This window comes from Thunnus maccoyii, chromosome 23 (genome assembly GCF_910596095.1).
Source record: "Thunnus maccoyii chromosome 23, fThuMac1.1, whole genome shotgun sequence".
NCBI lineage: Eukaryota > Metazoa > Chordata > Actinopteri > Scombriformes > Scombridae > Thunnus > Thunnus maccoyii.
Window position 1 is genome coordinate 17,006,076 of NC_056555.1, and position 25,421 is coordinate 17,031,496.

A 25,421-nucleotide genomic window follows, 5' to 3' on the forward strand; every position below is an offset into this window, starting at 1 on the left:
GAAAGGAGTTAAACTTGTAGAAATTCACTGATAAATCACAAATCACATTTGCATTATGTCTGGAATCAGATGAATTCGATATATTTTTCAGCCAGTCTAATATGTGGATTGATCGGTTGTCACACTCACATCCGGGGTGTCTGTGGCTCAGGAGGTAGAGCGGGTCGTCCGCTAATCGGAAGATCGGCTGTTCGATCCCCGGCTCCTCCAGTCTGCATCTCCAAGTGTCCTTAGGCAAGATACTGACCCCCACGTTGCTCCTGATGACTGCACCAGTGGTGTGTGAGTGTGTGTGTGTGTGCGTTAGATTAGATCCTGATGAGCAGGTTCTGCCATCAGTGTATGAATGTTTGTGTGTGTGAATTGGTGAATGTTGACATGTATTGTAAAGTGCTTCGAGTGGTCGGAAGACTAGAAAGGCGTTATATAAATGCAGCCCATTTACATCCCAGATGTCTATTAAGAGAATACTAGATGGCTTACAGCATTATTTCAAGATTCAGACCAGTTTAAAACTATGCAAAGAGAAAAACAACACTGCATTTTTTTTAAAAGACTCTGTCATGCTGTCACATTATTAAAATTCGGTACATCTGCTCCACTAGTCCTCACCTCTCGACCCGACAGGCGACGCGGGATGATGAAAGCTGGCTTCATCTCCGCCCTCTGCGCTGCGTCACGCTGCTACAACATCTCCATCCATCTGCTTAGAGAGATCACTCACCACGCGCTTAATTGGTTTACACACAGTGTCAACTCAATTTCGCTATAGTAATTACATTTTCTTTCGCCTCTGCAGTGACACACAGTCCACGGCGATCGTGGTTTAAAATATGTCGAGAGTAAAACTCACACGGGACATTTTGATCCTGCGGTGATTAATAACTTGAGGTGCTGCCTGGAGGACATGAAAGTTAACTTAGTGTGTTCTTATTCAACAATAAATTAAAACAGCTGTATACATTATGAAAAAGTGCAGATGATCTTTCCCTCGACTCTACCTCACGCCTGACATACTGCTCTGTTCTGCTTTGTTTTTCTGCAGCAGCTTTCTCTTTGCAGACATGAAGGGGTCCCGTTAAAATAAACACTAACATTTAATTAATCGTCCACCTCTTTTTGAAACCGTCTGTCTTCCAGGACAACATTTTGGCGTGGGTTGTCCTGTCGGTAAATCAGAGAGCTGTTGATCACAGCTGAAGTGTTCATATTGACATGCTGCGCAGTTCGTTGCTAGCTAAATGTTAACGTGAGACCACAAAAACAACCACAAGTGATAATTATGGGATTATGCTGAATATAAAAACCTACTGTAACAGTATCCCAAGTGGTCAGGAGCCATAAAGTCTAATAGTCATAACACAGCGACCATAAACTACTGGTCATATCAGATTAAGTGAGGCTGTAGCAACAAAACCCCTCCATATACTGAATTGAGGAACTGTGCTTTAAATTGCATATGAATTCAACTTTTCATCTGTAAGAGGCGGTGTGTGATATCTCTTCTTTCAAAAGTTCCACAGTCTTGTTTTTGTTTGGGTTTTTTTTGACAGTTTTTGTCCTCAGACTTTGCAGCCTTGTTAGAAAATTGAATCATTACTATGAATGATTACAACAAATAAAAGACTAAGCAAAAAAAAATCTTTGAGTCGGATGTAAACAATAAAATCTAATGATGTTTAAAGCTGGTACCTGTAACTTTTGTCTCCCCCTTGTGGCAGTGAGAGTATAAAGGGCGGCGCTCGGCTGTGATTGCCTAACACAGACATGCTCTCATGTACACTTGGAATGACAGGCACACAGAGAGAGCCAGTAAAGACGGATTTGTCCCATTATGCCCCGATGGCCAGTACACCACTGGCCATAACCTTCTGTTGCGGCTGTAAAACGGTGGATAACTTGTTTTGTGCGCCACACAACCCCCACAAAATGACTCGTTTCACTATCAGAATTCGAGCCGTTCGGTCCGATATCATTTGGAAAGTATAGAAGAGCCACGCGATTAACGGCCAGCGCGGGAATGTCACGCCCCGACATGACACTTAAAAACTCTTTATACTGTGAAATACAGACAGATTTATCTGGCGGTGATGGGCTCAATCAGCATTGTGTGAACTCGTTCGGCAAGGGCTTGAACTTAACGGACGTTCCTTTATATGTAAAAGTTCCGCAGGTTTAATGTCTTGACCCCTGAATTAGAATTAGATAAAATGTCACAAAACTGTAAAAACCCAGAGCCCAAACCCCAAAATATTAAATTTACAATGATCTAAAACAGAGAAGCTGCAACCAGAGAACATTTGACATCTTCACTTAATTAAAAAAATTAAACTATGAGCCTATAATAAATCTGTATCTATCTATAATGAAAATTGTTACCAACTGATAGATAAATAGAAATGATAGTTTCAGTGCATGTAAAACGATTTTGTGACATTGTGACCTAGTAAATGAACAGGTTCGAGTGTGAGCCCGTGTGCATAAAATAGTTTGCGTCAGTCCGCTGCCTGTGTGAAGCCACCACATGCACCTCTGCTTTGTGTGCGTGTGTCAGAGCATTATCAGGACTATAAACAGAGCTATAATAAAGATGGCAATGTGATCCAGGACTTGCTTTTCTCCTGGCTAGACCTTGCCGGGTTCATAAGTCCCGGCTAATCCTCACCTAAAAACAGTAGCTGAGAAAATCGGACGAGTCAAGGCAGAACACGAGCTCATGGGAGACGTTTAGGGGTCTGTGGTGGATGATGATGATGATGGAGGAGGGGGTGGTGGGGGGTGGGGGGGGGGGTGAATCTTTTCCAGGGAAGCTTAGAGTTTAAGAGATGAGAGGATGGACAGATGGTTTGAAACGGCGCAAGGCCAGGGATATCTCTCTCTCTCTCTCTCTCTCTCTCTCACATGCATCACGTTAACACACACACACAGAGCTCCTCAATGCCTCACATAGCCCCGCCGAGATCAGACAGAGAGCCCACCTCCATGTGACCCCCCATGGAGAAGATGACATCACAGAATTTTCCGAACTCTGGCCTATCTAAACACACATACACACACACACACACGTGCGCGCGTTTCCTTGCTATTCGGATTCAAGGCTACAGCAGCCAGGGCCGATGCCTCCATGCAAACATCATATCTGCTTTGAGTTTGACCCCTGTGGCTGGAGGTCACTGTCGAACCCAAATAACATTCATCCTGTCATCTCCATCCTTTATAAATATTCCTGCCCAATGGCATTAAAGTCTCTAATTCGCGTAGCTGAGAAAACATCTGAGAAACTGCTGCGAAGGATTTTCCCACAGTGCATGTTGCGGTGACTTAAAGGGGGCACTGCAAAGTTCGTTTATATGGCTTTGAGGGGACTAAACAGCAAATAAAAACATTAGAGTGATGTCTTCTTTCACTCTGGAGGACCTTTGTCATGTCTGAGAAAATTACGCAATATAGATATTCTATCGTTCGATTCACTTGGACTGAGTTTGGAGACAACAAATATTAATACAGTCAAGGATCACTGCACAGGTTGATCTGTCTAAACCAGCAAAATCAACTAGAAGCAAACTGTTGATGAAACAATCTCACCGCAAGGTCTAATAGTAGCTCTTCTGGAGCAAACAATCTTCCCTAAGCGGATGGTTAGTTGTCATGTAGTTGTAGCACAAATGTCCCTTTTAAGGACTTTAAAGTTTGTTGTCGACCTTGGAAACAGCAGCTGACAAAAAAAGTCTCACCGCAAGTTCAACTCCAAGTCAGTCGTTTATCATTTGCTTAAGAAAAACATTAGCCGACACATTGTAAATAAATATATGAAAGGCGATCCAAAAACTCAGACATTATAAATCTTTCAGTAGCACCTTTTTAATCCCCCTCAAAGTACTCTCCGTCTCCCATTCCTGGAAACGTTTCCTGTGGTCATCTGTGTCACCAGAGCCTCCTGTGATTCTTTTTTATTTTTCCCCTGGATTTCTTCCACGGTGGTGAATCTTCTCCCTTTCAGTCCCAATTTTAGTGTCACCAAGCTGTAAACATACGCTACCCAGCGGCAAATCTGATAACTACACCCTGCTCCTGTGCTATCAATTGTTTCTGGAGTTTTCTGGGAACATTCAGTGCTGACCAGTTTGCCTCTAATTGAACATAGATTTTTTTTAAACCAGTTAAAGAAGGGTGAATGTATTAATGGTTTACTGTGTTGAGAGTTTGCAGCTTCCAGGTAGGGAGGGTCTAAGAGTCAGCATATCTCAGGCTTTGTTGCATTGATTTTGACCATTCTTTTCTCAAATTTGTCTTTAACAAGTCCCCCAACTTTATGGAAGTGTGATACTAAATCAGAGGAGTTCACACCCAACTGTATGTTTGTCTATTTGTCCCTCAGTTTGAGTTGTACTCGGAGGCCAGCATCGCCCTGCTCCACCTTAACAGCCCGCAGGACTTCACTGATCTGACCCAGCAGGCTAAAAAGAACCTGACGCTGGATGGGAATGAGTTAACCATCAGTCCTGGCTACTTGTTCTGGGACCTCACTGCCATCTCACAGGTAAGACTGGTGCCTCCCGTCTCTTATGTGCAGCAAGAGATTGAGTCTGAGTGTCTCAAACCAACACTGTGACCTTTAAATATAATCAATTGTTTCCTCTTCTCTTCAGTCTAAACAGGATGAAGACGTCTCAGCCAGCCGATTCGAGGACAACGAGGAGCTCCGCTACTCGCTGCGCTCTGTGGAGAGACACGCCCCCTGGGTGAGACACATCTTCATCGTCACTAACGGGCAGATTCCCTCCTGGCTCAACCTGGATAACCCACGAGTTACGGTTGTCACACATCAGGTAAAATTTAAGCTTTGACTTCTCTCACACTCAGCTGCACTGTTTATTAGGCATTGAGAGGCTATTTTTACTGACTGTTTACTTTATGTTATGTATTAAATTTAAAGAGCAAAGAGAAAGATAACAAAACAATTACAGAACTTCTTCCAAGTGTATTCTGTCATACTGGCTAAAAATGTGTGTTATATTTATATTAATAAGCTTTAAAAATGTAAATTTAGTACTTAAAATTCTGAATTTAACAAATCAAAAAAATCAAATTAGCAAGCCAATTTGATTTTCTTGAGTATCTTATAAGGTAACATACTGAAAATTATATGCATAACTTCTTATATTTATGCACAAATGTCTTTCTCTGACTTGCAGGATATCTTCCTGAACAACAGCCACCTTCCCACCTTCAGCTCCCCTGCTATAGAGACCCACATCCATCGCATCCCGGGGCTCTCCCAGAAGTTTATATACCTCAACGACGACGTGATGTTTGGCAAAGACGTCTGGCCGGACGACTTTTACAGCCACTCGAAGGGACAGAAGGTGCACACACTACTTCCAAACCCTCTTAAACAGGAGTTTAGTCTGAAATTTTGTGCAGCAGTTTTGTGGTTAAATACAATATACAGTATGTTACAGTTCTTCAGTATTCTCCTCAATACAAAATCAACACAAAAGGCTTTTTGAACTTGGCATGAGTCTCTTCTCTTCGCTTCCCTGCAGGTGTATCTCACTTGGCCTGTTCCCAACTGTGCTGAGGGCTGCCCAGGATCCTGGATCAAAGACGGGTACTGCGACAAGGCTTGCAACAACTCTGCCTGTGACTGGGATGGAGGAGACTGCTCAGGTAAAAGAGATCAGCACCTGTCAAATCTCTTGTATAAATCAGACCATTTGTGACATTTCTAATAAGCTTTTTTCTTCCTTTTTGTCTGACAGGTGCAGCGGGGAGCAGTCGGTTCGCAGCTGGGGTCGGTGTCGGTGGGCCCGGTGGAGCTGGTGCACAGGTGTGGCAGTTTGGAGGTGGTCTAGGTGGTCTGGGGGGGATGTCCTACTGTAATCAAGGCTGTGCCAACTCCTGGCTAGCAGACAAGTTCTGTGACCAAGCCTGCAATGTACTCGCCTGTGGTTATGATGTAGGCGACTGTGGCCAAGGTGAGTTTAAACCAAATTCATATAATAATGGTGATTTCTAGCCAGAGTTCCTTAACAACGGTAACATAATTGGCTATTTTGAGTAATGTCAGGTTAACATTTATTTGTGTCTGATGTAGATCACTTTGGCGAGCTGCACCGTGTGACCCTGCTGAGGAATCAGAGCCTGTACACCCTCCCAGTGGGGGAGATCAGGCCGTATTTCAGCTTTGAACGAGTGGCTCGAAGAATCTCCGAGGCCCACGTCAGCGACAACGCGGTGGTGCGCCACACCTCCGTCGCCAACAAGTGGAAGACCATTCACCTGCTGCTCCATTCTGGCTTCAACGCCACCCAAATCCAATACAACCTCACCTTCCAAAGAGAGGACGACACAGAGTTTACAATGAGCTTAAGCGTAGTTGTCGACACACGTGAGGTCCCTCAGGCTAACGTGTCCCAGACTGTGAGCAAAGACACCAGCAAAGAGCCAAAGCCGACCCCAACACCAGAGCCACCGTTCCCTTTCTCAGACGTTCCTGAGGACAAAAGGAGTCCTAAGATCCAGAGGAGGCGGCCTGGTGAACCTGAGGTTGTCGTAGAAGTTCCAGCAGTGAATGTGTCACTTTTACCTGCTGTTGTGCGCGATGAGCTTCAGAAGCTGGACGAGAAACTTCTCATCGGTGACATCACTATGAAGGGTTATAATCTCACCAAGGCTGAACTGCTGAGACCTTTCAAGAAAATGACCATAAAGAAGGACAAAGATTCACAACCAGCCAATGAGGGTGCAGCCAGAGTCAACAGGAAGCCATATAAAGACTTGGAGGGAGAGCAGTTAGAGGGAAAACACACCAAGAAGGAGAAAGCCGGAAATGTACAGAAAAATCTACAGTCCAAAGAAGAAATGCCCAGAAAAGATGCGGCTGTGCAAGATAAACCTGTTACTCCTCTCATTAAAGTCCATATTGACGATAAGGATCCCAAAGAGTTTGTAACTCCCAAACCGTATCCTCTGAAGGCTGTGATCGAGAGGCCTTTGACCTCCAAGCTGCTGAGCAGCATTTCCAAAATCAAGAGCGCAGAGAAACAGGCAGAGCAGGCCAACGCCGCAGGAGGAGCTCCAGTGGGCAGGAGACTCCATCACTTCATCTCCTCTGACCGAGGCTTCCTGCCGTGGGAGAGGAGGAAGTACTTCCAAAACCTTCTTGAGGTAAATAAGGCCCACAACTTTCACTTTTAACCTCTTATTGTGCATTTTGGTTTCTTTAAATATCTTTTTTTGTGTGTGTTGGCTGCATAGGAAGAGGAGCGTCTGCAGAGAGAGCTGATGTATGAGACCGATGGTGCTGCCACTGCCCGAAGGCTGCAGGACACTTTTGCTGACTCGCTGCGCTACGTCAACAAACTGCTCAACGGCCAGTTTGGCTTCACATCCCGCAAAGTCCCTGCACACATGCCCCACATGATCGACAGACTCATCATGCAGGAGCTGCAGGACACGTGAGTTTATTTGGTTTTTAAGTCTTTGTCTAGATTCTTAGATAATCCAGATGCTTAAACTGCTCTGCTCTCTCTTCTTCAGATTCCCAGAGGAGTTTGACAAGACATCGGGCCACCGCGTGCGTCACTCTGAGGACATGCAGTTTGCCTTTTCATACTTTTACTTCCTGATGAGCGCTCAGGAGCAGCTCAACGTCTCTGAGGTGTTTGACGAGATCGACACCGACCACTCAGGCGTTTTGTCTGATCGTGAGATTCGAACTCTGGCCACGAGGATCCACGAGCTGCCCCTCAGCCTCCAGGTAAGTCCAAGCTGTGAAATATCTTCTCTACCTTAACATTAGGCTTTAAGACATGTCGGATGATAGTTTGCACACTACCACCTGGTTAAATATTGTCCATTTTAAGGTCCATCTTGTCCTTTGTGGTATCTTCTAGGACCTGACAAGTCTGGAGCAGATGTTGATAAACTGCTCGAAGACACTCCCGACTAACCTGACCCAGCTCCACCTTGTGAACCCCACTCAGGAGGCCTACTATGACCCCAGCATGGTGAGACATAAAAAAGCAGCTAAACCACTATAATTCAAGGCATTTAAAAAGTTCACATAAAACCTCATGGAAGGAGTTTTGTTTTATAAGCTGAACTGTATTTTCTCCATCTACAGCCTCCCGTCACAAAAGGCCTCGTCCTCCACTGCAAGCCGATCACTGAACGCATTCACAAAGCCTTCAGAGATCAGAACAAGTACAAGTGAGACCTCAAGTACTATAAGCCAGTCTGACAAAGTATTAACATTCAGATATCCTCCCTGCTGCTGTCACTGCTTACATGTCTTCTGTTGGACAGGTTTGAGATCATGGGTGAGGATGAGATAGCTTTCAAGATGGTGCGAACCAATGTGTCCCATGTGGTCGGCCAGTTAGATGACATCAGGAAGAATCCCAGGTGAGGAGAACTCTGTGTACCATAACAGTAGACTCTTTTCTACTGTTTTTCTCCTTTTTTTTGCCAATCCGTATAATCTTTTCCTTGTTGAAGTAAACTAACACCTGTATTTTCACCAACCCCCAACAGGAAGTTCATCTGTCTGAATGATAACATTGACCACAGCCATAAGGACGCTGCCACAGTCAAAGCTGTGCTGAGAGACTTCTATGAGTCCATGTTTCCGCTGCCGTCCCAGTTTGAACTGCCCAGAGAGTATCGCAACAGGTTCTTACACATGGAAGAGCTCCAGGAATGGTAGGATATGAAGGCCAGCTGTCCATGTACAGACAATGTTGATTGGTTGTAGAGGTCATATGAAGATTTTTAGCTAAGTTTAGTTTTTAGTTTAGTGGTTTTAGACATTCATGGTCCCCAGAGGATAAATCCTAATGACTTGGGTGATCTCATGACTTTCCATCTAATGCCGTCATCAGGTCAAAGTTTTGATATATCCAATACTTTCGATATATGACCAAACACCTGAAAAACTGTCACTTCCATCATCCTCAGCTGTACTTGGAGATAATTAGCAAATGTTAACATACTAAAATGCTAAACTAAGATGATGAACATGGTAAACATTCCTCCTAAACATCACTATGTTAGCATTGTCATTGTGAGCATGCTAGAATGCTAACGTTAGCATTGTCTTGTTTTTATTATTAGATAGTAAAAATATACCATCATGATTTGCCAGAGTTCAAGGTGACATCTTTAAATTTCTCATTTTGTCCAACTAACAGTCTAAAACTCAGATATATTTAGTTTACAGTGATATAAAACAGAAAATCTGCAAATCCTCACATTTTAGGGAATGTAATGAATGCATGTTTGCTATTTCCGCCGGATAAGTGACTCAAACAATTAATCGTCAAAATCATTTCAGGACTAGTTGCTACACTAGTAACACAAAAGTACACATACCAGCTCTGTACCTGAGCTGGGATGAGAGCCCAAAATATCACAAGGGACACTTGACACCCCAATAATGGACTGTTTAGACTGCTGAGGTCAGGCGGTCGCCTCTGTAGTCACATGGCCAAAACCGAAAGACTGAAGAGGAGTTGAAGAGGCCATCCGGACCCTCAACACACACACACACACACACACACACACTTCACTTTAACAAAAAACGCATTCTATTTTATCTTATTTTATCTATTTACTGATTTTATTGATGATCTCTTGGATATTCTTGCACAGTAACAGCATCCCCTTCATTTCACTGCATGTTTTACTTTGTATCTCTGTGCATGTGACAAATAAACCTCCTTGAGTCCTTGAGCCTTTGTTGAATGTGCGCCGGTAATTTATCAAGCTGTGTTTTTTTCCCCCAATCAGCCCTCATTAAGAATTTGTGGCTGTCACCACATGAGACCGAGCGTTGCCAGGTTGGAGAAGTGGGAATCCCTCGGGGGGGGGGGGGGGGGAGCTTTAGAGGCCTTTTGTCAGGGATCCTGCTCCAGTATTCAGGGGGCTTTCAGCTGGAGAATGCCGGCCTCACATAGAGACTTTAAAATTAGCTCAGCGGCTTCAGATCAGTCGCTAGCTCTAATAGACTTACAAGATCATCATGCAGTTGATCCTCTCGTCTCCTCGCCTGCTTCTCCGCCTCTCCTTATGCCTCTAAGTTGGTAAAGTAACTAGCAGATGGCGTCGGGTGATGTCACCCTGTCACTCTATTGACCTGCTGCCCTCTGCATACTATGTGCTTCCTTGTTACGTCACAGTAAACTTCCTTTCCCTCCAAGGCGACATACCGCCTCCGACATGTCGCCCCTTTTTTATCATCTGTCACCTGATCAGGAAAGAAATTCTTCACGTCTTCATTTATATCTGCCGGTGCTGGACGTGGTAACGAAGGATAAGTTCTGCTTCTTTATTTAAAAGTGATAACTAACTGAAATGTCTTCTTTCACAGGCGAGTGTACCGGGACAAGCTGAAGTTCTGGACGCACTGTGTCCTCGTGACGCTCGTCGTCTTCACCGTCATGTCCTTCTTCGCCGAACAGGTCAGTGTCCACCTCAGACTACACACACACACACACACACACACACACACGCACGCAGATTATTTTCACACATTTCAATGAAGACACACCGGAGATACGCTCCCACTTCAGACATACACTTCCCGTTTCCATGATTCACACTTGAGCTATGATTTGGGCCCTTGCTACCGAAATTCCACTCGGAGGTGCGTCCGTCTCATGTGTCGCGCTAGTATGACCAGCTGAGCCAAGACCTGACTTTACTGAAATGAAAGACCCCCAGAAATCCAAAGTGAAACGCGAGACCCGACTGTCTTTGTTGAGCTGGATCATACGGTTCTTGGATTTACTTGAACCTTCTTTGTTGCCAGGAAATTGTAATTTCTAGTTGGAAGAGTGCCCAAAAACCAAAAATTAAAAAAAAATCAGAATAGTGCTCTTATCTGTAAAAGACACTTTTCCTGACTGATCTGGTTCTGCAGGAAGATTAAAACAAATGCCAGGAATTGTTAAAGAAACACTACATGACCCAAGTTTGACATTGAGGTCTTATGAGGCAGCAGTCTAATCCGAAGGTTTCCAGTTTCTCCTCAGCGAACCTAAAGAAAGGTTAATAGTTACAGTGACCTTAGGAGAATTTCCCCCACAGCAACCCGGTGGGACCAGTACTCCCAGTGTGGAATGTGTTCGTCTTGTCCCGTGCCCCCGTCGCCGCGCACAAACCGACTTTTGATGTCTTTTTTGGCACCAGCTGGGCCTGGCTGCTCTACTGTCCAAGTTATTAAGACAGAGAAATCTGAGTCAGCTTTGTACAGTTTAGATTTGACATATCAAAAGTGTCCTCGCTCCCCCAGAGGGAAGTTATTTCACTCTGCTGCACTGCTTTGCTTTCTTGGATTACAGAAGGTCTGAGGGGAATTAGGTGTCGGAGTCTTTTTGGGGTAACCAAGTCTTGATAACCCAAAGTGTAAACTTCTTCTGTATCACAGTCGTCCTCTCGCTGACATGCAGCACAGAGCTCTTTTTTTTCTTGTCTTTGCTTTGCCGTGTGAAGTTTCTAATTATGCCATTTCCTCTCTTTTTTTTTTTTTCTTTCTCTGCAGCTGATTCTGTTAAAGCGAAAGCTGTTCCCTAGACGCAGAGTGAACAGAGACAACAACCCTGAGCGGGTGTGAAAGGAGGAGGAGGAGGAGCAAGACCTCCTTGTCCTCTCCTTCCTCGCACTTCAACCTCCGCCCTCACTCTCTCCTGCTCGGTCGAGAGGACAGACGAGGATACAGACTAGGTGGAAACGGGAATCTGAAGTCCTCCGGTGTTCGTGTTGCATCAGCACAGATGGGAGGATAGAAACTCATGTGAGACGGCGAGGAAACATTTGTCAGGGGAGGGGGAGGATGATGGATGGGGGGCCTCGCCAGAGAAGGGAACGGCAGCCAGAAAGAAGCCTGCCAGTGTTCCTCTCTTCCGCTGGGGGCGTCCGAGACTTTTAACACAACACAAACACAAAACACTCCCTCCACACTGTTACTATCCCTCTCATGTCCTGCCCCTCGCCGTGTGATTTGATTGACGAGCTGTTAAAGTGTGAGACACTTGATAGCTCTATGTCCAGAGGAGCAAGCAAGTTTTACTGCAAAACTCACCAACTGTTGTGTGTCAAGAGCTGAAAAACGATTAGTCGATCAACAGAACACAATCTGCAACTATTCTGATAAGCGATTAATCGTTTTCTGGTAACAGCTTCTTAAATGTGAGCATTTTATGTTTTTTTTTTTCTGTTAGTAAATTGGAATATCTTTGGGTTTTGGACTGTTGTTCATACAAAAAAAGACATTTGAAGATGGGACCTTGGGAGCAGGGAAATTGTAATGGGATTTTTTTTTTTTTTTTACAATTTTGTGGACGAAACGATTGATCAATTAATTGAGAAAATCGTTATCTGCATCCCTAGTTGTTTGGCTTTTACTCCTCGGGATTCATTTTAAAGAAAAGGGGGGTAAAAAAGTACAAAATGGGATGAATAGGAATAATTAATTGAAGTAATTGTTTGCTGTCGTCTTTAAAAACATGAAAACTTGAAGTGCCTTCGTTGTTCATTCCTGCTCGTTTGAACATTTTTTTGTTTCTCTTTGACTCCCTTGTTGTTGTTTTTTTTTAAACGTCCTCGTGTAAGTGTTGACTCAAACATATCACACCCTCATCTAGTGTTTTGCAATGAGAATGAATGGGACTTAAGATTATATAATTATCATTCTTAATGTGGTACAAATGTAATTGATTGTTGGAGTTAAGTAATGATACTGCAGCTTTCATAGCTGCCTGTATGCGTGTCCCTGTGGGACTCAACAGGCTCGCTACTGTCTGAAATTCAGACCCCTCCGCATGTTCTGTAACTTATTTTGATTGTATTATTGTGACAGTGAGCCAAGCAACTGATGCATCTGATCTGAATGTCACAGAGAGTAAACGCAGCCTCACAAAATGCTTGTTAACCGCTCCAATTTTTTCCTCTGAATGTCAGTTTTTTCAAACTTCTTTTTAATATGTCAAACTAACATGGAAGTGACTACTACAGTAGATACCGTCAGCGTTTTGCTGCTATCCTCCAAGTCATATGATGTGTGACGTCCGTGGGCAAAGTAGGGAAGACGATGAGTGACTAATCTGGAAATTGGATTTTCTCAGATTGCATCAGTTTAAGTGGTTCCTCCGACTGAAATAAAATGTGATTTGCTTCAGTCATCTTGGTGTTTTTGTCTTTATGGTGACCAGTTGTGGAATTCAACTAAATACATTTACTCGAGTACTGTGTTTTAAGAGTTTTGAGGTATTCGGTCTTTGAGTGTTTCCATTTTCTGCTTTTTTCTAATCCACTACGGTGCATTTCAGAGGGAAATATTGTACATTTTACTCCACTGTGTTTATCTGACAGCTATGGTTACTTTTCATATGAAGGTTGCACATATAAATAAATCATATGTCACATATAAGCTTATAAAATGCAATTTGTTTTTAAAAGTTTAAACTAAGCCAAACATTTTGGTTTGCTTTTGATGCCTTACAAAAAAGTAATGTCATATTCCTTAAGTCCAGATCCACCAAAGAAAAAATCTTCTAAGCGTTTCATTTTAATAACCAAAGAGGTGAAATTGTCCTACATTTCACAAAAAATACAAAAATAAGAGAAAAGTCCAAAAACTGAATACAAATGTTATGCAGAAGTTATTTTTTCCTTCTTACTTAACCTCATTATTTATTTCATGACCCTTCAGATTTGTACTGTGACCCTTTTAAGGGGGCCTGACCCCCAGGTTGGCAATCATTGCACTAAACTACTGAACTGTAGTTGAAACTTGTCAAACCCCGACCAGCTACAACAATAAAATACTATCCACACATTGATGCATCTGTTACAATCTAACAATGTAGTTTATAGTAAAACTTCTTTAACTTGTGACTTTTAGTTATTTTTACATTAATACTTATGAAAGATTTTGAACACAGGATTTCAGTAATCCAACCACTGACAATGACAACAAAATCCATGAAAAATATTTTCTTTATTACAATCTTTTCCACTCATCAGTTAGTAGAAAGGTGTTTTACTGTATTATTGAACAGTGCAACATGGCGTTTGAAATCAAGGTCGTACATTTCAATGCATAGTTTCAAAGTCCATCGTCGGGTTATGCAAAAATCATCTTTTTTTTTTAGGACATTCTGCTTTATAATGTCCATAATCCTTATTTTTTCAAATAAAATCAAGGAGTACCACATATTCACCCTTAAATAGTCCAACGGCACCACAGAAATATCCCTTTTGATCCCAGCGAACCTGAATAATGAGTCAGTCGGATCAGAAATGTTCCGTAATATCATTCAGTCATTACAAAATTACTGATAATCCAACAAAATTTTAAGATCCAAATGAATCATTAACATGTACAGAGTGTATATTTGTATAAGTGAAGAAACTTCATGAGTGAACAGTTAAAAAAAAAAAAAAAAAAAAAAAAATTCCAGTTGCACTGTTTTATAACTATTGTTTTTATCTAGTGTGATACTTTAGTGGAAAAAAAAACGTACAAAGCTGCTTTAAATATTCACAAGTTTAACAGTAATTACAACAAAAATATTTAAGGCGTCTTCAGTTGAAATCTGTACAATCACAAAAAAAATTAGCCCTTCAGGGAGAAGAATAGAGAAAGCAGAACAAGTCGTGTGTTAATGCTTCATCAGTCGACGGCGCTCTGAAGGCCACAGGTGAGCTGGTCTTAGTTTTCAGGACTATGGAACGAGATGAGTAGTATGGAATAAAAATGTTTAGAAAACTGGAGTGGCGTTTTATGAAGCCTACAAAAAAGAGCCGTCGCTATTTTCAGCATTAACACAGACCGTCAACCCTTCACGTAGCACGCTGACAACCTGCCGGTCCACATTACAAAGTTCATTGGAAATTATTTGAGGTTTTAAAGGTTATTTTTGTCGTTTTGATTCTGTATTTTCCAGCCCTGATTCACGTCAGATTCAGTCACATTCAGTCACATTCATTGAATAAATAAAAAAGCAGATGATTAGGAGGAATTTCAATAGGTACTCTGTTTAGTTTGGGCATATATCAAAGAGATTTATCTCATTGAAGAAGCAACTATCAACTATTTATCGAGCAGTTATTATTGTTGTATATTTATGTGTGTTTAATACATGACAATCGTACCTTTGACACATATCTGTTCATATATAGCAGATAAAATGCTTTGATATTTACACAAACTACAAAATACCTACTGAAAAAAACATTTTGGTATTTGAGATGAATAAGCAGGAAGTGATGTAAAAATCTAAAATTTTATATTCTGACAACATGCTGTTTTTAATTTGATTGGCTTCAACAGCCAATGAGGAATTCAGGGGAAACTCTGGTTTTTGTGTAAGTTTCCACTATTGCTACTTTTTGGTTTGTAGTGTTGAGTTGTTTTTCCCGTCTCGTGACCTCCATACGGTGGTAGAGGCAGTTTTAATCAGAAGTGGTCACTTTGTCAAGGCTGCAGTGGCTCGGGGTCGAGGGTCTTTCCTCATGTTCATCGTTGTCTGCTTTCAGGAGCGGGGAGAGGTCCGACTCTCCCTCCGCCCCCTCCTCCCGCCGGGCAAGCCGTCAGTCGCGGTGGGCGTTGCTCGGCGGCGTGATGCTGAAGACTTGGATGCGCAGGTGGGAGGCAATCTGGAGGCACACGCCCGTACAGTAGCGTGTCAGATCCAGAAGAGAAAGGACCTGAAGAAGAATCAGAGGGTGGCTTTAAAAAATAATGTAGGTGCATTAATGGTGATATTTAATTAACCAATAAGGAAGGAGTAGCTATACAGAACAGTCAGTTGAGAGCAGCAAAAGTAAAACTGTTGGTATAAATAAATATTAACACTATAAATCCATGTAAAGCACCATACAAGAAGCATTAGACTTTTATGAAATTCTCATTATTTTCAATAGATTTTTCTATTTCATAATAGGAAAAGCACAAGTGTTACTAATACCATTAAGGATGGCTCAGTTTAAACACACAATATGTAGTTTTCTGCCACTAGGGGTCCCTCATTCAAAACAATAACAAAAGACGGAGTTTGATGACATCCTGAAGTAGCATTTCTTTACTGTTCCTTCATCTGGTTAAAAGATATAGTTAAAAACAACTGAGATCTAAAGAGTGTATTGTAAAAACGTGGCTTTAAACTGGGTTAAAAGTCCATTTATGACAGTTTCTGACAGCGACAACCACAATGCTTAAACATGTGCAAAGGGGGTATGACACCATTGACAGGCGACCAAATGAAACGGACTGTTACCCTTATTTAAATTACGGATTTCTCTTGGTTTGAAAATTGTTGGAAACATTTTGGATAAAACTCAACAAAATATATAACATTGGTCTAGTTGTTTTTAAGACATTTTAATATGGAAAAGTTACATATTATACCTTTAATTCATGCATCCCAGTGCGACAGTGAGCCAGCATGCACAATAACTGGACTCTTGGTGTTATAACGTATCAAAATGTCCTCCATGAAAATAACCTGGTGGCCAACATAACTAATTAACCTGCAATAGTTGAATGTTTCAGGTTTCAACTGAAATTAATGAATCCACTAATTCATTTCAACTGTAGTTAATCTCTCAGTATCTGCCACCTGCGTTTCCTACATATAAAGGGAAAGCAGTGAAAGCACTAAATAGATAATGGCAGTAATTTTAATATGACTACAGCTATTTAATGCCATATCTCTGAGTTTAAAAGGTATGCTGTGGACTTTCTGACCTCCAGTATCGTATTAATATGGAGCAGTTTTTTATGAGTGGGTACTTGGGGGCACAATGGTTTCGCACTATTCCACTGATTTACAGATGACAGTAATGTGCCAGGAAACGCAGCAATGCGCCAACAAAGGCCATGAAGAAGAAGACTGCGAGCTGTTTAACATGGATTTTAAAAATGGAGGGTTTAAAATACTTTAAAAAAACTGGCTTTACAAATGTTTTATGAAGAAGGAAATTCATTTTACACTTCAAGACTTCAAGGATACACACAATGAGTTTTAATGAGTAACACTTAATGTAAACATAACTTTTGTTTGTTTACAACAAAACCCTACAAGGTCCCTTTAAGCTGTAGGTGGATATCATTTAGGCCCTTTGGCTCACCCACACAGGTGGTTCCAGTCATGTACCTGATTAGACTGCGTGGGTGTGCACAAATCACGCTTGACTGACTTAACAACTCATGTTAAGAGAGCTGTGACAGTAATTACTTAACCTTAGATATCCCTCATGTTCGCTCTAATGTTGGCAGAACTGGTTTCAGGTACTATGCACCATTTAACTGGAATGAACTGCAAAGTGCCCTCAAACTTTTATTATTTCCTTGTTTACTGTGTGGTTGCATTGTTTCTCTTTGCTGACTGTGTTTTTGTCTTATGAATGTTTCCTGTTCTCAGAACTCTATCAGAAAAGAGATCTTAATCTCACTGAGACTGTATGACTAAATACCGATTAAATAAAGTGTCATACCCAACAAAGCGCCGCCTGAGCAGAAGTCTAATCGGCATCAATAACTGAACACCGTGGGGTGTGCACAGCGTTTTAGAGCAGCTATAAATTCTTATGCTCTCAGTTTCACTCTGTAAAACCTACACAGACAAAGAAGCGCCTGGACAGAGTTTAATATTTTTGCCAATTCTGAGCTTATTCTTTCATTGAGTATCAAGTGTTAAACATCATATGATTCAAGGGAACCTGCCCTTTCTCTCTGGTGCGAGAGGTGTTTTGGGGCTCCATGTGAAATTTGGTGCAAATCCACCTTTTCTTCAGTGAGTTACAGCCATTTATTTGCATATTGTCTTGGGTGTTTTTTTTAGCAGACAATGTGAGAATATGTAAATTTTGATGCTGTCTTTATATTTTGACTAATATCACATCTGAGAGTAAATATCAAAGTGTTATCATATCATTGGAAAATAGACATTCTCATCTGTTGATACTTTTTGTGTAGTGAGAGCACACGGTGACTAGAGTGAAGCCTGTGAAGTTTCTGTTCCTGTATCACGTGATTGCACGCACTGTAAATTGGCCCTGATGGTCGTAAAGGTACCGTTCAAGGTGCCTATGAAAGCTGAGAATCTCACAGTTCAGACAAAAAAAGGCTTGTTGATAGAAATTATCTAATGGTTTGTAGAACATGGTCTAGCATAGTGCTGATGCTACACTTGGTTCCAGAGGGTTAAAATAAATGCTAGTTGTCTTTTCTGACTCAACATATTCGTAGTTCTCAGTCTTACTGTTGGTTTCCAGTACAACCAAGAAGATAGTACTACTTTTTATATGGAAACCCATATTCATCCTCTCATATCAAAAAAGAGAGCAGTATCAGACCAGCATTAGCAACCCTGGCTTAGCCAGGAGAGATAACACGTGTCACAGACGGCAAAGGAAGGGTTATCTCGGTAATTTCAACGGTCTAAAAGAAACCGAGTGCACCTTGAACTGCAGCTGTAATGAGTCTGATTAGACGGCTGAAGTGAAAACCAGCAGGGCTCAGAGTCTCGCGGACTGGGCTGAAAACAACTCTGCTCATGTGTTAACATAACAGAAGAGATTGAAGAGAAGAGTTACTGTGTTTTTCTTGTTAGTCATCATGGCCCACATGCCCTGCAGGTTGGTGCTGGTGCTCTATGTCACACCTGATTAATTAAGTTGTTATTTATGGCTCTTCATGGAAACACATTAATTGTGAGAATGTTCGGTCGGTTTTTCTGGTTGAACGACGATTTTCTGTGCCACACTTTGTACCAGCCTTAAAGACACGTTGGCTTCTGTTTGTGTATCATGTGTCATGGGTGCAACCAGTTAGAAAGCAGTGATGTACAGGTTATAATACTACAGCCACCATGAAGAGATTTTTCCACCATCATATATGTATTTCAATGTTTACTTTCAGTGTTTAAGTGCCTGATTGAACATTTTACCACAGCAGGACATCACCTTTTTGACATTTTTGGGCAGCACTGAATGCAAATCTGGTCTATATTTCCATCACTTAACAGCTAAACTGAACAGTATAATCTCTAAAAAAGCTGTATATAATGTGGTGGTTAAATATCAATCACTTGTATTAAGAGCTACAATAATGAATGTCGAACAACAGAAAATTCATCAGCATGTTTTAGTCATTTTTTTTTTTTTTTAGGCAAAAATGCCAAAATTTGTGTAAGTGTTTCTAATATTTTGTCCACCTCATTAACATACATGCGATGGGCAAAATATTAGGCACACCTTTAAATATAATGCACTCCAGTACGCCACCACCACCACCCACTATGACCTCAATAATAAACATAAAGTAGAATTATCACCTTTCTGACAATGTCAACACACACTGAAAATGTACAAACTTCGTAAAAGTAGAATTAATAGCAGGGTTCAACAGTAGCTGAATTAGATGGTTACACTTAGTATGTTGAGTGGTGATTAGCGGTCAAAGGTGTTACTGTAGCTTAAATCAATAATAGCCAGTTCAGAAGCAAATGTGTGACAAATATGATTAAAAAACAAGGAAGTGTGCGCGTGTCCAAAACTCACCATGGCGATCCAGAGAACTATGTGCTCGTCAATGAAGCTGTTGAAGTACTGGTTGAGGAAGAGGAGGCCGGGGCCTATAAAGGCTGTGTCTGGGAGGTGTAACTCACTCTTGGTCATGTGCGCAATCTAACAAAAGGGACACACATGAGGTCAAGAAAACACAGATTTAATATATTCTGTGTCAACATGTCGAGCCTGAAACTGGGTTCAAATAGAGGCAACAGTAAAATGTAATACAACGTTAAATATGAATGCAAGAGAAGTCAAACATACCACCAGTTTGTTGGAGATCTTGGCGATGACCATGCCGAACGCGAGCAGGTACAGACAGGGGTGATTCTCAAACAGCTGACTGGACGACTTCTTGAAAATGATGAAGGCCAAGGTGAGGATGAGGCCGATGTGCAAACCAGGACTCAGCACACTGGTGTCCTAAAAAGCAGGACTGTTTATTAGACGCACAATCACAGCACATTTATCTGCTTTATACAAGTGACATTAAAAAGGACTTACCGCCACGGTGGAGCCGTTTTTGCCAACACCTCCATTCAAAATGACATGAAAGTAGTTTTGGCAGGAGTAGAGGGCGCCCCCGATGATGCCCACGATGGGGAAGAAGTACATCTTCAGTCCAATTATGGGCAACTACGGAAACACGTGAGGGTCAAATTAAGGAGACAACACAAAGTGCTCTCCTTATAGAAGGAAGAAAGGTGCTTATATGAAAGCTGCAGGCATGCCGAGCGTGATGGAAGGGCGAAGCAAAAAAAAACAAAAATGCGGGAGACATCATCAGCTTTTTGAGCTAGATCATGTCCGGTAGATGACCTGTTGCCATGGCGTTAGCTACCCATATTTACCTTCTCACTTCTCTCATGTGATGTTAAGTCAAGCCTCCAAAGGCAGCACAGAGTAAAAGTAAAACACAAATTCTATTTAAAAGACTAGAAGGAAGACTAAAAACTAGGAATTGATTTTGATGATTTATTTGGTGTACAACTAACAAAAGGTGCAAAAATGTTTCACTATATATTAAAGGTGAAATGTAAGTGTTCCTGTGTGTGTACAGTATTTACGCATGTGTACATGTGACTGTACAAAATAGATTCTCAGTTACCGTGGTTTGCCAGAGGCTCACACCTCCGAAAGCTGACATCAAATACATGACCATGATGGCAAACTGCACTTCTGTGACATCAACCCTGCGCAGTAAGTAACAGGAAACAGAGAGTTAATTAAAGAGACAATTGAGCGGGAAAAAAAAGAGCAGAACGCTACTGAATGTGACTCACAGGCCGAAGCGGAGCGTCCCAGACACGTAGGTCTGCCAGTGGGCGCAGAAGAACATAAACATCCCGATGAAACCGCAGAAGAACATCCAGTTTGGGTATCTTCCTATTCCACATGAAATGCATGTTCCCACCGCGACAAACACTGCAGAAAGACAAGAAATAATGAATATCTAGTTTTTAAAAAAATGACAGAGTTCCTCCCAGAGTCGTTATTTTTAATTGTCCTCTGAGCAGTACGGCACCTGTGGAGACAGCGTCACAGCCGTGGTCGAAGAGCTCCCCCAGGGCTGAGCTGCTGTTGGTCCTCCGGGCCTGTTTCCCATCGATAGCGTCCAGAGACTGGTAGACAAACAGGCCCAAAGCGCTCAGGATGAAGGCCCATGCTGGACCCTGGAGGGGAGGAAGGGAGAGAAAGAGAGGGATTTTTATTTAAAGGTCCCCGCTCACAATAAATGCCTCACCCTTGTGTTCTGGTGAAGCCAGTTACACTTTTACATGTATTTTGATAATCTAATAATCGTTTTAGTCATTTTTAAAAGGAACAATACCAAACATTTGCTGGTTTCATCTTCTCAAATATGATAATTTAATACTTTACTTTGTTATACATGATAGTAAACTGAATATCTTTGGGTTTTGGACAGTTGGTTGGGACATTTGAAGAAGTCTCCTTTGACTCAGGGGAATTATAACAGTGTTTAAGAGTTTAAGTCACAAGTTTTGACATTTTCTAGATTAATCGATAATGAAAAGAATCGTTAGTTGCAGCCCTACATTCTACCATATGTAGATATTTCAGATGTGTCTGAAATGATATCTTGAAAAAAAAGAAGGGGGGAAGAAAGTCTCTCTTTACATATAGTATATGACATGCAGTGTTCGATAGTTGACGTCGGTTCCTCACCTGAAACAAAGACGGACTCTCTACTAACATCAAAAAATTATACACATAAAATAAAGCATTAACCCTCAAAGGAAAGGAAGAACGTGCAATTCCAAATAGCACTTGTCATAAATTTAATGATTGTGGCTGATCTTAAACCAGTACCTCAAAAAAAACAGCAACTTGTGAGTTATAATGCAGCTTTTTATTCACAGATAATTGGGTGATCTGTAACAGATGTTGTGGGATTTAATTCAAGTGTTGGGGATGTATATTTTACCATTTAACCACATAAACACAGCACCATATGCATCCAGTGCTGCATACGCTGTATCTTTGTTTGTATGTATTGTAAATACAGTGAAGAAAAGCCTCCTGCCGACTTGAGCGGGTCCGTTCCTCTTACTAGGTTGGAGGTTATGGACCATCTGGACACCGCAGCCAGCCAAAAACTGAGTGTTCACCACTACAATGTGTGTGTGTGTGTATGTGCATATGTTTGTGAATGTGTGAGAGAAAAGAGAGAGAAGGGACAAAGATAGTCTGTGTTTCTGGAGAGATCAAGAATCCCATGCTGTCCTGAATATTCAGAGACTTTGCTGTTTGCTTCAAAGTCCGCGTCTTAAACGCCTCACGGACTGGTGAGGACAGAGTCCACTTGTTTTGGTTGCTCCCTAAAAAAGGTTATCACACATATCACTATAGGGGGGGACTCTGAACTGTGTCAAGGGTTAATATGAATTCCTCTAATATGTCCTTGTTTGCACAGGCATTAAGGCTTTTATCCATTTCAGTCCATGAAGAAGAGTGGACGTGGGCCAGGTTTTTCTTGGTCAGTACTGAATCATAATAGGGGAAAAACTCAAATGCCTTTGCACTTGTGGAATTTGACAGTACGCAGCATGTTGCATCAACTGTAGACTTTGAGTCAGTTGCAAGCTTCTCATGGCTGAACAGGACAAAGTTGGAAATCTGATAAAACACACACACACACACACACACACACACACACACACCTATGTATTTTCTATCAGGGCCACTGCTCTACAGTGAACTGAAGGACCTAAGTTAAGTGGAGCAAAGGTTAACTGTCAGTTCAGCTGTCTGTCGCAAGACCTATTATTATACTTAGAGTAAATGTGATGGGGCATAATCTGAATAGCAATTTGTTTTTAGTCGTACATCTGCACTTGTCCATTAGATTTTGCTTATTCTATTAGCCCAACAGTGTGGCTAAACACTTAACCTCCTCTATAATGTTGGTCTGAACAACAACAAACAACAACAGCAGCATTTTCCTCCAAATTGCCGTCAACAAACACTGAGCGTCACATGAGCGTGAGCGGACAACAACACGTCAAAGCTGTCAACTTTCCAAGACCGTAGAAGACAGAGAGAGACACCACGTGATGGTTGTCTTTATTCCAGATACAGATCTCCTGCTGGGGAAAGCATTATCAGAGATATTAGATTAAAAATCTTGCGTGCAAGCTTGTATGAGGTGTTATAAAGGAAACAGCTTGAGGTATAAGATGTTTCCTGGATCAACTGACAGTTTTAGATTCGGCTTTACTTACACTGCCATACATTACGCACTGTGACCCTATTGATATAGTTGTAGTAGGGCTGGGCGATATGGACAAAATCAAATATCGCAATGTTTTTAGCCAATACCTCGATATAGATATCGCGTCTGTACTGTTGGGATGACCATTGGTGCTTTCACAAAACATTTACACAATTTGATAATCAATCATTAGTAATGCGGATATAATGACTAAGTGGTTAAAGGCAAATAATACAACAGCTACGACAGTCTGATAAGTTCAGAAAATTGCATAACTTAAATGTAACGCAGCCCTTAAAACCAGGAAAAGACAACACCAATGACATACAACGACATCCAGTCTAGAGCTTGACTGATATATTGGTCAGCTGATATTATTAGCCATTTGTATCAGTGTATATGTTGTCTGATATGCCCCGATATTTTTAAAGTTGTACAGGCAGCATTATATGTATATTTGATCCTTTTTCTTAATTCAAGTTTAATATATACATGTTTTCTATGTTTTTTTTAAATTTATAATTAGTTATAATTATTATATTCCCAGTGATGTTTACTGCTTCAGTACACTGATGACATTTTCTACAAGAAAGTTTATTATGAAACTGTGAAATATCCTGCCCTCCATTACATATGTCTGTCACAAGTGTTTTATAACCACATTTGAGGGATCATTGCAAAAAAATGTGTGTTTATGTATATATTCTGAATATAGGCTCTAAGTTTATTGTCTGATATATTGATATTGGATTTTTTTTACTCTTTAATATCAGCCCCAAAAGTCCAGTATCAGTCGGGCCCTAATTTAGTCTCATATTGATATCATATCGATATGTTGCCCAACACTAAGTTGAAGTGTAAATAAATGTAAATAAGAGCTGCTGTGAGGCTCAAATGTATGTCGTATTAACATTTAGGCTCTTCTGATTCAAACACTATCTTCAATAATGACTTTTGGTACATTTTAAGTTTGTCACTGGACACTTTGTGGCTAAATTGCGCAATGTTTGAAAGGAGGTTTCGCGTTTTTTTTTCCAATGCGTAATTGGGGAGACAAAAACTTTGGCCAAGGTCGCTTTACTCACCTCCTCTGTTGCTGTGGGACAATAATACACAAGGACCACGGTGGTAAGGATATTGACCAGCAATCCGACAATAGTCAGGGTGTTTGGTGCGATCCATGTCGGTATTTTCTGGACGAGCCAGTTCCAGTAGATTTGGCACGGAGGCTCGAACAGGGATCGACCGGACGCGTTGTATTTATGCTCCTCCAGCCGCTTGAGTTGTGCCGGTGACAGCGGCTCCGGCCACAGGAAATGTGGCATTGTTTTTTTCTGCCTCGTCACTCCTCAAATTACCTACTCAAAGTCCTAGGTAGCGGCTCAGACAGGGCTATCTTCTCTCGGCCGACTCCGACAAATAGCAGCTCATTTGGCATTTATAGCGAGGTGACCGTACCGGACCAGACTAGGCCATTTCCACAGCGGAACCATGAGACGTCTGTACGTTTCTGATTGAGTTGCGTCTCGGCAGGAAGCGAGGATCCGGAAGGGAATAATATGCCTGTGTCTACCGGGAAGTTTAAATTATAATGTTTTTTTTCCCTTTTTAAAATAAAGAGAAAACACACACAAACAAACATTAAAAAACATATACAAAAATGACAGAAAGTAATAAAACTGAAATATAAATACATAAATAATGATTAAAAAAAAAAAAAAATAGGGCCTTCTCAAATTAACATAACTAGTAATTAAACAATTTAAAGGTGCAGTGTGCAGAATTTAGTGGCATCTAGCTGAACCAAATTGGCAGAAATGGAATATAATATTCATGAGTATGTTTTAATTAGTGTATAATCACCTGAAAATAAGAATTATTGTGTTTTTGTTACCATAGAATGAGCCCTTTATATCTACATAGAGAGTGTGCAGGAGAACCTACGGTGGCTGTGCAAGGCCCTCTCTAGAGCCAGTGTTTGGTTTGTCCGTTCTGGGCTACTGTAGGAATATGGCAGCACAACATGGCAGCCTCCATGGAAGAGGACCTGCTCCCTCTGTAGATATAAAGGGCTCATTCTAAGGTAACGAAAACACAACAATTCTTATTT

General features: G+C 41.4%; 2 protein-coding genes across 5 annotated transcripts in view; one reads left to right on the forward strand and one right to left on the reverse strand.

Moving 5' to 3' along the window:
* The window catches only part of gnptab (N-acetylglucosamine-1-phosphate transferase subunits alpha and beta), a 28,884-nt gene extending 15,704 nt beyond the window's left edge, over positions 1–13,180 (forward strand). For 3 of the 4 annotated variants that reach the window (XM_042402660.1, XM_042402658.1, XM_042402662.1), the window contains 14 exons: positions 4,379–4,540; positions 4,650–4,829; positions 5,196–5,366; positions 5,547–5,670; positions 5,763–5,978; positions 6,098–7,170; positions 7,261–7,460; positions 7,543–7,762; positions 7,899–8,012; positions 8,129–8,214; positions 8,311–8,409; positions 8,539–8,706; positions 10,373–10,463; positions 11,546–13,180. In XM_042402660.1, the coding sequence (XP_042258594.1) occupies positions 4,379–4,540; positions 4,650–4,829; positions 5,196–5,366; positions 5,547–5,670; positions 5,763–5,978; positions 6,098–7,170; positions 7,261–7,460; positions 7,543–7,762; positions 7,899–8,012; positions 8,129–8,214; positions 8,311–8,409; positions 8,539–8,706; positions 10,373–10,463; positions 11,546–11,617 (2,976 nt within the window). In that variant the 3' untranslated portion in view covers positions 11,618–13,180. Of the gene's footprint in view, positions 1–4,378; positions 4,541–4,649; positions 4,830–5,195; positions 5,367–5,546; positions 5,671–5,762; positions 5,979–6,097; positions 7,171–7,260; positions 7,461–7,542; positions 7,763–7,898; positions 8,013–8,128; positions 8,227–8,310; positions 8,410–8,538; positions 8,707–10,372; positions 10,464–11,545 lie in introns of those variants that run through there. The other variant, XM_042402661.1, reaches the window with a different exon arrangement.
* Positions 13,181–13,983: 803 nt separating this feature from the next.
* chpt1 (choline phosphotransferase 1) lies at positions 13,984–24,846 on the reverse strand. The gene is made up of 8 exons (XM_042403342.1): positions 24,397–24,846; positions 21,104–21,251; positions 20,862–21,003; positions 20,687–20,771; positions 20,083–20,214; positions 19,843–20,001; positions 19,570–19,695; positions 13,984–15,714 (listed from the first exon to the last, which is right to left on the reverse strand). Exons 1-8 carry the CDS (start codon positions 24,634–24,636, stop codon positions 15,598–15,600), a joined length of 1,149 nt encoding a protein of 382 aa, XP_042259276.1. The 5' UTR covers positions 24,637–24,846; the 3' UTR covers positions 13,984–15,597.
* Between the last annotated feature and the right edge of the window lie 575 nt (positions 24,847–25,421).

Excerpts from the sequence above, each read along its gene's own strand:
- chpt1 (XM_042403342.1), bottom strand. The coding sequence starts at position 24,636 with ATGCCACATTTCCTGTGGCCGGAGCCGCTGTCACCGGCACAACTCAAG. Across the intron at positions 20,772-20,861 it reads GGGACGCTCCGCTTCGGCCT|GGTTGATGTCACAGAAGTGC; the intron begins GTGAGTCACATT and ends CTTACTGCGCAG. Across the intron at positions 15,715-19,569 it reads TAGTTCTCTGGATCGCCATG|GTCCTTTCTCTTCTGGATCT; the intron begins GTGAGTTTTGGA and ends ATTCTTCTTCAG.